This window comes from Nannospalax galili, unplaced genomic scaffold (assembly GCF_000622305.1).
Source record: "Nannospalax galili isolate Female #2095 unplaced genomic scaffold, S.galili_v1.0 scaffold336, whole genome shotgun sequence".
NCBI classification, from domain to species: domain Eukaryota; kingdom Metazoa; phylum Chordata; class Mammalia; order Rodentia; family Spalacidae; genus Nannospalax; species Nannospalax galili.
The window spans coordinates 6562167-6574593 of record NW_008343385.1 but is presented as its reverse complement, the minus strand read 5'-3'; the positions used below and the strand labels follow the sequence as shown (position 1 = coordinate 6574593).

Sequence of the window (12427 nt, the reverse complement as noted above, 5' to 3'; positions counted from 1 at the left end):
ATCTAAACAGAGTTCTCAAAGGAAGAAATAAAGATGGCTAAGAAACATCTCAAAAATGTTCAACATTGTTAGTAATTAGGGAAATGTAAATTAAAACCACCCTAAGGTATCACCTTACTCCAATGAGACTGGCTTGGATCAAGGTAACAAATGATACCAAATGCTGGCGAGGATGTGGAGAAGGGGAACGCTCATTCACTGCTGGTGGTATTGCAAACTTGTGCAACCTCTATGGAAAACAGTGTGGAGAACTCTTAAACTAAAAATAAACCTACCATATGACCCGGTTATACTACTCCTTGGCATATACCCAGAGGACCCATCCTATTGTAGAGACACTTGTACACCCCTGTTTGTTGCTGGTCTTTTCACAACGGCTAAGAGATGGAAGCAACCTAAGTGTCCCTCAGCTGATGAGTGGTTAACAAAAATGTGGTCTATTTACACAATGGAGTTCTAGTCAGCAGTGAAAAGAGATGAAACAATGAAATTTGCAGGTAAATGGATGGAACTAGAAACTGTTATACTAAGTGAAGTAACACAGACTCAGAAAAACAAATGATGTGTGTTCTTCCTCATATGTGGATCCTAGCGCCAAATCCTTTTAAATTCCAGGTCCTTTTAATAAGATGATGCTATACAGCAATCCCTTCTTGCATGAAATAACTACCATCATTACGACTTCAGCTGAGCCCGATCACTAAACATCATCACAACTGGGCTTGTTGATGGTTGTGCTCATTCATTAAAAGAGGGCCAAGCACGGTCATTGGACCCTCACCAGAGTATCCAGCCACTCTTTCCAGCCAACTGTATGTAATCTGGCCCTAATCACAGATGGCCTGCTGGATTTAGGAAGGCCAAAGTAAACATCTGGGAAGGCTAGGAAGAGAAGGCATGGCCGATGGTGGGTAAAGGCTTTCCAGTGTGCATACCCTCAGGTCATACATAGACTTCAGCAACCCCTCAGTTATCTTAGTAACTAAACTCAACAAATTCACTGGTTTCTCAGTAAAACTTTAATCAAACATTGGCTTGACATTAGAACCTTCAAAGGGAATAAATGTTGCTTAGCATCCCCAGGAAAAGAAGTCTAACAACAGATGGAGAATTTATTTGTTAATGCTATTATGTCTCATAATTAAAACATTGCCTTGCATGGGACTAATCAGGGCCTTCAGGGGATAGAGCATCACCTGTATATTAGAAAGTGACCATCTTTGAGGTAACTTGGTCATTACGAAGAAAGTTAAGTAAGCTGAACAACCTATGATGAAATGTCAGGATGAGACAAAAATAATATATCCATAATCTTAAAATTTCTGTGGTCATAGTATAGTCAACTAGTTTAAGGAACAAAATATTTATCTAGTCAAGGATAAACCTGAAATATTTGGTTTTTTACCCAAGTCTTATGTACACAGCATATGATAATTAAAAGTGCCATACTGGTGGAACTAACCTTATCAGATGTTTAATAGCCATACTTTGAGGCCTATACTAATGTGGTCAGAGGGACTTAAACGATAGTTTTTGCCCCTTGCCCTTCATGGTTGACTAAGTTCCACAGGACTATGGAACAAGTTCCAGGGGACTATGGAACATCTCTCAAAATGTCCTGTAAATGTGGAGTCACGTGTCCTCTTGTTTAGGGGGGACATGGAGACCCCACGAGATCGACTTCAACCAGTGTCCAGTCTATAAAGAGGAGGGTCAACTTAGAGGAAACATCTCATTCATGCTTCCAAGTGAAGCCAGACATGGTTGAGCAGGACCTTTGACTTATCTTCACATAGATGGAACTGGTAAAAGAAAGGAGCCAGGAGCTCCTCCCAAGCCCATGTGACCCCTGAGGAACAGATCCTCAAATGACCTTAAGTGTAAAAATAAATTGATTTATTTGGGCCAACTGTATGGCCTTAAACATCTAAAAGGAAAGTATAACCAAAGAGTAAAGTCGTTAGTATATTTAAGAGGTCAAGGAATTACACTTCCCAGATATTAGGCTTAAGTCTATATAAAAAGTATTTAGACAATTATTTCTCATTGATGATTTTCTTCCTAACCAGAAAGTGATGCTCAGATGTAAGACTTCAAATCTTGGTATCCAATACTGTAATGCCCACCTGTAGCTAAGCTCCCTAGAACAACCAGCTATTGTTCTAAAATGATGGATAAATTTGTTTTCTCCCCCTATCTAGAAGCCTTTGAGAGGGAACTGACACTGATTCTAACCACTCCAACAGCTATCAAAATACCTGAAAGCAAATTCTGAATCCACTGAAGGGGTATTCTAATTGCCTCACCCTGTGTCCCTGTTCAGCATGGAAGAAGCCAGAGCAGTCTGTGTCCCTATTCCCCATTGGCAATTTGGGTAACCTCTTCAGAGGATGGTGTGATAAGAATGGGAGGTAGGAATTGGCTAGGCACTTAGGGTAAAATGATTCCAAAGAAAAGTAGCCAGTTTCTTGACTAAAGTCCAAAATGTCTTTGGGCCTCTTAGCAACATACTCTGTTCCAAAGGCCAAAAATGTCGACGGTATTTGGGAGCTTGTATCTAATCCTTAGATTTTAGGGTTCCCTCTTCAGAGGGGGGAATGTTAGAATAGCCAAAATCCCCATAAAAATAAATAAATAAATCAAAGAAGAAAGAGTATGTGAAATTATCAGAAAAAAGTGATGGGGAGATATGGGAGGAGCTGGAGGGGAGGGAGTGGGCATGGATTTGAGCAAAACACCTTATATACATGTATGAAATTCTCAATAATTTTATTTATGTAAATAAACAAAGAAAAATATTCTAATTTATTTAGTATTTAAAAAATTATTTTATGTGTATGAGTGTTTGCCTGCATGTACATAAACGTACCACGTGCAATCCTGCTGCCCAAAGAGGCCAGAGGAGAGTGTTGGATTCCCTGGAACTGTACAGATGGTTGTTAGCTGCCATGTGGTTATTAGAAACTAAACCCAGGCCCTCTGCAAGAGCACCAAGTGCTCTTAACTGCTAAGCCATTTCTTGCAATGCCCAGGGAGGCCAGAAGAGAGATTCTGATCCCCTGAAACTGGAGTTACAGATAGTTGTTAACTGCTATATATGGGTACTGGGGATTTGAACCTGGGTCTTCTGCAAGAACAGTGTGTGCTCTTAACCACTGAGCATTCTCTTCAGCCCCTATGGAGCATTTCTTTCTCTCTCTCTTTCTTTCTTTCTTTCTTTCTTTCTTTCTTTCTTTCTTTCTTTCTTTCTTTCTTTCTTCTTTCTTTTTTGGTCTTTTTGATAACAGGGTTTCCCAGTAGCCCCAGATGGCCTGAACTCACTATGTAGAAACAGGCTGGCCTGGAACTCACAGAGCTCCACCTGTCTCTGTCTCCCAAGTGCTGGGATTAAAGGCATGCACCACCATGTCAATTCTTTGGCACCAAGAAATATATGCTAAAGAACTATTTCTCTTTTTAAAAAAAATCTTTTTGGGGGCCGGACAGATTGCTCAGTTGAGATTGCTGTTCTTGCGGAGGACCCAGGTTTTGTTCCCAAAATGTACATGGCGGTTCACAGCCCGCTGTAACTCCAATTTTGGGGGATCCAGCACCCTCTTCTGGCCTCTGTGGGCACCAAGCAAGAATATAGTATACATAGATGTAGGCAAAACACTTATACACATAAAAATAAATCTTAAAAATGAAACAAAATAACTTCTACAGTCTCTCACACAAAAAGCATGCATATGGCATGGAGATGTAACCTGCAGGGTAATGCCATGGATTCTTGAATGAAAAGACTGGTATGGAATCCAGCTCTACCTTGGGCAAAGTATTTTATCTTTTGGAATCTTGGATTTTTCAACGATTAATTGTAGATATAGCAGCCTTCTCACAGGATTGCTGTAAAGATTAAATGAGTTAATAGATGTAAATACTCAAATAATTTTTTATGGGGGGTCTTTTTGAGACAGGGTCTCCCCGTAGCCTCAGTTGACCTGGAACTCACTATGCAGAGCAGGCTGGCCTTGAACTCAGAGATCTGTCTGCCTCTGCCTCCAGAGTGCTGGGACTAATGGCATGTGCCACCATGCCTGGCTTTCAAATAAATAATTAAAAACAGTATTTATTATTTTTTTGCATGTATGAGTATATTAACTGCATGTATGTAAATGCACCCATGTCATGTAATCCCCATGGAGGTCAGAAGAGGGCACTGGATTCCTCAGAACTGCCGTCACAGATGGTTGTTAGCCACCATGTGGGTGCTGGGAATTGAACCAGAGTACTCTAAAAAAAGAGCAGCCAGTGTTCTTAACTGCTGAGCCAACTCTCCAGCTCCATAAACACATAATTTAAAAAATTTATTTTTTTTGTGTGTTATCTTTACGAGTGATTTGCCTGCATGTATGTAAGTGTATCACAAAGTGTAATGCCTGCAGAGGACAGAAGAGTGTGTCAGATTACCTGGAACTGGAGTTCCAGATGATTATTAGCCACCATGTGGGTGCTGGGAATCAAACTGGGGTTCTCTGAAAGAGCAGCAAGTGTTTTTAATGCTGACTCACCTCTTCAGTTTCACAAATACATTATTATGTTTTATTTTGATTTTTCTGAGGCAGAGTCTTGCTATGAAACCCTGGCTGGCCTGTATTTGCTAGGTAGCCCAAGCTGGCTTTGAACTCTTGGCAATGTTCTGCTTAAGCCTTCCAACAGCTAATACTATTACAAGGGTACAACACTACACATGGTGACATTGATAAAGCTGAAAGAAAAAAACAAGGGGCTGGAGAGATAGTTCAGCAGTTAAGAGCACTGGCTGCTGAACCCACATGGCAGTTAACCTACATCCTAAACTCCAGTTCTGGGGGACCCAAAACCCTCCTGTGGCTTCCGCAGGCACCATGCACACAAGTGTACACTTATATACATGCTGGCAAAAAACTCATATGCATAAAATAAAATTAAACAATCAAAAAAAAAAAAAAGAAAAAAAGAAAATAAATGCTCACGTTCCCACTGTCTGACAACATAAAAATCATCCAGGTGACCCAATTCAATCACAGACTTACTTTCTTCTCTCCAGAAATAAACATTTTACATTTCATGCTGATCATTCCTTGCTCCTTCTTCAAAGGTAATCAAAACATAATAAGTAATATGTGAAGTTTAGTTTGTAAAATAAGAAATCTGAAGTTAAATGTTTTCAAAAGTGACATGATAGAAGGAGAGAACCAACTTCTCCAAATTGTCCTCTGAATGTTCGCTGTGACATAACTGCCCCTCACCCCCAATTTTAAAACAAAAATCAAGACGTCTATATTAGAAATTTGGATATAAAATGTACGAACTTACCCGAAAGACCTTTTTGCTTGTATTATTATTGTTTTGCCATCCTGACTGCTCAAGTTTGACCAGATTGTTGAATTTTTGGTTCACATCTTCTACCTGTTAATAAATGCCCAAGTTCATCAGATTAATACTAACTACATTAAAAAACCAAAGCTTTTTTGGGGGTGGCAAAGGGGAAGAGTGGTTTGTTTTAAGACAGGGTCTCCCTATAGCCCCAGCTGGTCTGGACCCCAACCATGTAAACCAGGCTGGCCTTGATCTCACAGATCTTCGTCTCACAGCTTCCCAAGTGCTGGGACTAAAGGCATGCATGACTGCCACACCCAGTCCAGAAACTAACCTGAAAAGGGAGACTAAGAACTAGTGAATTATTAAAATCAGTCCATTTTTTTTGGTGGCAGGGTCTTATGCAACTCAGGCTGATTCACAATTAGCTATAGCCCAGGATATACTTGAATTCCTGATCCTCCTGCTCTTGCCTCCCAAATGCTGTGTTTACAGGAATAAATCTCCATACCAGGCTTAAGTCACTGTTAATTGAGTGTTCAAATCAAGAATCTTTATGGTAAAATTTTTTATTGTCATTTGTGATCTCAAAATCTCTAAGATCTAGATAAAAGATGTCATATTTAGATAAGTCTCCTAGATTGTTTTTGATCACTAAAGGGGTTAAAAAAAAAGATTCTCATTATTTTTGTTTCTTAGGTTATTTTGGCAATTTTGCATAATGTTGCTATAAACAATTGTCCACAGATTTGTATATGAGCATAAGTTTTCAATTACTTGGTAAAATGCTCAGGACTGAAATCTCTAGGCCATATGGCAAGAGTATGTTTAGTTTTGCCAGAAACCACACAACTGTTCTGAAATGGACATGTCATTTTGCATTGTCACAAGCAGTGACTGAGGGTTCCTGTAGCTCCACATTCTGCTGTTCCTTACCAGCACTCTTGTTAGAGTTCTGTGATTTTGCCATTCATAGGTGTCTGTCTAGTGGCTATCTCATTGTGGTAATTGGTCATTTCTGGGCACAGGATCTTTTCATAAGTGTAGCTGCCATCTGTTTATTTTCTTTGCTAAGGCATCTGTTCAAGTCTTTTGCCCATTTTAAAAGCTGGGCTGTTCATTTTCACTCCTTTTCTTTTTTCTGGGATGGGGAGTAAGGTAGGGAACCCTACAAGTATCCAAATGCTGACATGGGGGAAGAGGGTATAATAACGATAGAACACTTCTCTGGCATAGGAAAGGCTGAGTTCAGTCCTCCGCACCACACACTAGAGGGCCAAAGGCCTTATATAAAATGCCATGCTATTTGCATATAATCTACATACATCTCTGTACAGTTTAAATCTTCTATAGATTATAATAGTGAATACAATGTAAATGGTATAGAAATAGTTTTCAGACTATATTGCTTAAGAATAATGACATCAGGGCTGGAGAAATGGCTCAGCAGTTAAGAGCACTGACTGCTCTTACAGAGGACCTGGGTTTGATTTCCAGCACCCACATGGCAGCTGCGAACTGTCCTTAACTCCAGTTTCAGAGGAATCCAGAGCCCTCTACTCACCTCTGAGGCACTGCATGACACAGGTGCACTCACTCGCATGCAAGCAATACACTCATACACATAAAATTAAAAAAAAAAACAAGACATCCAAAGTCTGTACATGTTCAGTACACACACTATTTTTTAAAGCATTTTTCAACCTATATCAAACGCAGAATCCTTGGATACAGAGGATCACGACACTACTTAGTAATAAAAATGTATAAAGTATAGAAACAAGCCACAATATGAATGGAACTCAAAAGCATCATATTAAGAAGCTAGATGTAAAAGGCCACATTTTGTAGGATTTTATATATGAAATATCAAAAGGTAAATCTACAGAGACAGTGCATTGTGACTGCCTGGGGCTGGAAGGGGACTTGGAATGGACTGAAAACAGACAGGATGGGTCACAGTGATATGACAAGATCGAGGTTATAATGATGGCTGTATAATGCCATAAATCTATTTTTAAAAATCAGTGAATTTAGCTGGGTGTGGTGGCGCATGCCTTTAATCCCAGCACTTGGGAGGCAGAGGCAGGTGGATCTCTGTGAGTCCAAGGCCAGCCTGGTCTACATAGTGAGTTCTAGACAGCTGGGGCTACAGGAAGACCCTGTCTCAAAAAAGACAAAAAAAAAGCAGTGAATTTGTACACTGAAGCTGCAAAACATATAAGTAATATCTCAATACCCTTTTTTAAAATTAAAAAGCAAAGCAAAAGCCTCTAGCAATCAACGTGGGATGGCTCTTACTTGCTAAACTGGGAAATGAATATCAATGAATAGCTGTAAATAAACTTTTTTTTGTTTGTTTTTTAGATTTTATTTATGTTTTATGTGTATGAGTGTTTTGCCTACACCAAGTTCATACCTGGTGCCCACAGAGGCCAGAAGAGGGCTTCAGATCCCAGGAGCTGGAGTTACAGATGGTTTTGAGCAACCATGTTGGGGCTAGGAACAAAACCATGGTCTGCAGTCTCTGATACATTCTTTTTTTTTTTTGTCTTTCTGAGACAGGGTCTCCCTGTAGCTCCAGCTGTCCTGGAACTATGTCAACCAGGCTGGCCTCGAACTCACAAAGATCCACCTGCCCCTGCCTCCCAAGGGCTGGGATTAAAGGCATACGCCACCACACCCAGCGATACATTCACTTCTAATAAATTCAGCAAGCTAGAAAATGTTCTCCCTCAACTACACTAATGACGTCCTCTATCACACAGCTCTACATTACATTATAATTTTATGCTGTTTTTCATGTTGCTAATGATCCTATTAACTCTTTTATTATCTCCTAATATAATGTCTGGCACACAACAGGAATTCACTAACTGAGCAGGCTCATTTCTCACATGAAGAATTAGATTATTCCAGAGCCTGTACCCTGATAGCATGGTAGAGAAGACAACAGCAGTCTACTGTGGTGCTTCGTAATAGCCACTTAGAACATCACAAGTAGCTCAACAGCTATTATCCCATTTTACTACTGTTGTTACATTCAAAAAGTCACAAGCTAATGTATTCAAAATACTTGACACATACCTGAAAACTAACCATATCCCAAAATCCATCCAGATCTGTACAGGTAGTTTCCTTTTCTCCTCGTTTATACTCGCAATCATCCACCAGTCCTTCAAACTGCTTGAATCTTTCCTTAATAAGGAGTCTTGTTTGACCAACTGCTGTGCGAATAAGATCTTTAGCTAAAGAAGATATGAAGTTATCAAAAGTTAAAAGATGAAACAGGACCTTCATAGCAAGCTAGCTAATGGAGACTCTGATCTAAATATCCTAAAACTTACAGAATCCAATTAGTTTTCTCATTAATTTCTATTTTATATGTATAAGTGCACTGCGTGTATAAATGCGCTCATGTCCTGCAATGCCTACAGAGGTCAGAAGAGGGTATTGGATCCCCTGGAACTGGAGTTACAGATGGTTGTTAGCCACCATGTGCGTACTGAGAATCAAACTTGGGTCCTCTGGAAGAGCAGTCAGTGCTCTTAACCACTGAGCCATCTCTCCAGCTTAGAACCCAATTTTTGTTGTTGTTTTTGGTCTTTTTGAGACAAGGACTCTCTGCAGCCCCAGCTGGCCTGGAACTTACTATGTAGACCAGGCTGGCCTTGAACTTTGAGACCCACATGCCTCTGCCTCCTGAGTGCTGGGACTAAAGGAGTGTGTCACCATGCCTGGCTTAGAATCAAAATTCTTAAGCAAAACAAAAAAATACCACTCACAAAATTTTGTCATACAAATATTGAGCAGTAGCTACTTGCTTCAACTGCCAGTAAAAATCAGCAATGCTGGTTCTCAAACATATACTACTTTACAATAAACGGCATTCCAGTTCTCGTTTTACAAGACTTCAACCTCAACTCGCTGCACAAAAACATCTAAGGACTTCATACTGACAGATGACTTTTTTATAAGTAACTTCCCTAAATTAACAGGACTAAGGAACTTAACAGAAAATTGTTTCCATATCAATTTAGATACTCTTCATTCAGAAAATATATTTATATATAATTAAATAATTCTAGACATATAGTCACATTAAGATAATAAAATACACAAAAGTTTTATACTTCTTTAGTACAAAGATATTAGGGAATAGATGTTGAAAAAAATTCTTGCTATTTTGAATAATAATGAAACTACAAACTTGGACAACATTAGAGTTTTGTTTTTGAAATGAGTATGACCACATTAAGAGAGATAAGGGCTGAAGATATAGTTCAGTGGTAGGGCGTGCATAAGGTCCTAGGTTCAAGCCCTGGACTACAAAACCTTCTTTCAAAAACAAAACAACACAATAATAACAAAAAAAAAGAAACAAAGTTAAGATTAAAAAAGAAGTTTTCTCACCATCATCAGGAATATCCAAGTCAAGCTTCCTGTCCCACTCAAGGCAGTGTGAGGTTAACTTGTCAGTTTCCGATTGGAGGATGTTTCTAAAATTATGACATACCCTTCAGTTTTTTATTTTTATTTTTTTATTTTAAAACAAGTTTGTTTATTCAGCAACAATGGTACATTTAAGTATTTCCCATGTTAGTATCAGCATTAGCATTCTGACACTTTGATATGTAGTATTAGGCAGGTTTAAAACAATGGAATACTTACACAAAAAAACCAAAACAGGTACAATAGCAATTTCTAAGAATTGATACATAAGTATTAATGAACTATAACATATTAAAACCCATGAAACATTTCCTATCTAAAACATACATGGATAGATGATGCCAAGAACCTACTTATGAAGTAAACACTTCTAACTTGTTCTTTCTTCAGAGGCTGCCTGAAGTACAAAATTCCTTAGTGTGTAATAGGTACTGTGTGTAATAGGTACTGTGTGTAATAGGTACTGTGTGTAATAGGTACTGTGTGTAATAGGTACTGTGATACTGTCCTCAGAACTAAGGACAAGCCAACCAAGAGCAAGTTGATTAAAGTGATAGGGCCTTTGCTAGGTGTGGTGGTGCACATCTGTAATCCCAGGATGGGAAGGAAAAGGCAGGAGGATCACTGCAGTGAGCTCCAGTCAGCCAGGGCTACGTAGTGAGAGCCTAACTCAAAAGGGGGCAGGGCAAGGAGGGAAATTCTAACAATAAGGATGAATCTTAAGAATACTATGCTAAATGAAATAAACTAGTCATAAAGATAAATACTGTCCTGGTGTGGTGGTACATGCCTGAAACCCCAACACTCAGAAGGCTGATCAAGAAGATCTCTAGTTCAGTCCAGGACAGCCTGGGCTATACAATCAGACTCTGCCCTTAAAAATAAATACATACATACATACATACATACATAGGGCTTGGCATGGTGCTACGTGCCTTTAATCCCAGCAAGGGCAGGCAGATCACTAGTGAGACCCTGTCTCAAAAAAACAAACAAACAAACAAAAAAAGGGCAAATACTGTGATACTATTTAATTAACTATATGATATATCTAGTGTAGAAAACAAAACAAAACAGACAGACAGAAACTAGAATGGTGTTTGCCAGGGGCTATTAGGAGGAATGAGGATTTATTGTCTAATGGATGTGGAATTTTAGTTTTACAACATGACGGAGGTTATGGACATAGATGTAGTGATGGGCACACGATGCTATGACTATTAATGCATGACAATAAACTGAATATTTAAAGTGCTTAGGTGGTAAGCTTTATTATGTATAGTTTACCACAACAAAATATTAGGAAAAATATCTCCACAAACCAAGATTAAAAAAAACAAGAAGGGGAAGAACAATGACCGTCACAGATACCCTACCAGGAAAACCTCAGGACAGTTTTTCCTTTTTCTTCTTTTTTTTTTTTTAGACAGGGTCTCCCTGTAACCCCAGCTGGCCTAGAACTTGCTATGTAGACCAGGCTGGCCTTGAACTCATATAGATCCACCTGCTTCTGCCTCCCGAGTGCTGGGATTAAAGGCGTGAGCTACCACACCCGGTTCCTTTTTCTTTTGAGACAGAGTCTCAGTATGTAGCTCAGGAGAGTCTCAAATTTGAGAGCCTCCCAAGTGCTAGGATTATAAGCATGCACCACACCTGGCTCAGTTTTGGTTTCCTCAAAGTTTGAGGGGTTAAAGAGATGGCTCAGTGGTTAAAGCACCTGCTGCTCTTGCAGAGTACCTAGGTTTAGCTCCCAGCACCCACATGACAGTTAAAACCCATCCTTAACTTCAGTCTCCTTCCAGGAGACTGGATGCCGTCTTCTGGCTTCCAGACACCAGGTATACACATGGCACACTTACATATGTGCAAATAAAACACTCATACGCATAAAATAAAAATAAAATCTTAAGAAAAGTAGCTGAGCATGTCTTTAACTCTGTGAGTTTGAGGCCAGCCTGGTTCACGTGTCGCGAGTTCCAGGTCAGCTGGGGCTGGAAAAAAATAAAAAAATAAAAAAATAAAATAAAATAAAATTTAGGGCTAGAGATGTAGCTCAGTGACACAGCACTTGCCTGGCAAAAACAAGGCCCTGAAATGGGTTTGATTCCAACCAATTAAAAAAAGAAAAAGAAAACATGTTAGTTGAAAAACCTAAAATCAGAATGAATGAAGTAACAAGAAAGGAGGCCTGGCTTAGCTCTGACATTACCAACTCCACAAACTGTTCATTACCTTAATGACTCAGTGTCAGAACACAATTGACTAGCTAATCTCTAGAAGCGCTTATATTTGAAATACTTCACTATAGAAACAATTCAAGTGGTTCTCAACACAAACTACTCATTAAAAAGAGATGAGGGGCTGGAGAGACAGCACAGCAGTTATGAGCACTGCCGCTCTTGCAGAGGATCCGGGTTCAATTCCCAGCACCCACATAGCAGCTGCGAACCATCCTTAACTCCAGTTCCAGGGGAATCTGAAGCCCTCTTCTGACCTCCTCAGCATTGCACAACACGGGTGCACTCACATACATGCAGGCAATACACTCATACACATAAAATAAAAATAATAAATTTAAAAAAAAAAAAAAAAGATGATTAAGACAATAGGAAGATATTTGTTACAACCATATCTG

General features: G+C 39.3%; 1 protein-coding gene across 2 annotated transcripts in view; it reads right to left on the bottom strand.

Moving 5' to 3' along the window:
* Dlgap5 (DLG associated protein 5) overlaps positions 1-12427 on the bottom strand; it is a 56378-nt gene that overhangs the window by 25266 nt on the left and 18685 nt on the right. For both annotated transcript variants that reach the window (XM_008839589.2, XM_029566678.1), the window contains 3 exons: positions 9754-9839; positions 8428-8588; positions 5338-5430 (listed from right to left, as the gene is read on the bottom strand). In XM_008839589.2, coding sequence (XP_008837811.1) covers positions 5338-5430; positions 8428-8588; positions 9754-9839 — 340 coding nt within the window. The remainder of the gene's footprint in view (positions 1-5337; positions 5431-8427; positions 8589-9753; positions 9840-12427) is intronic.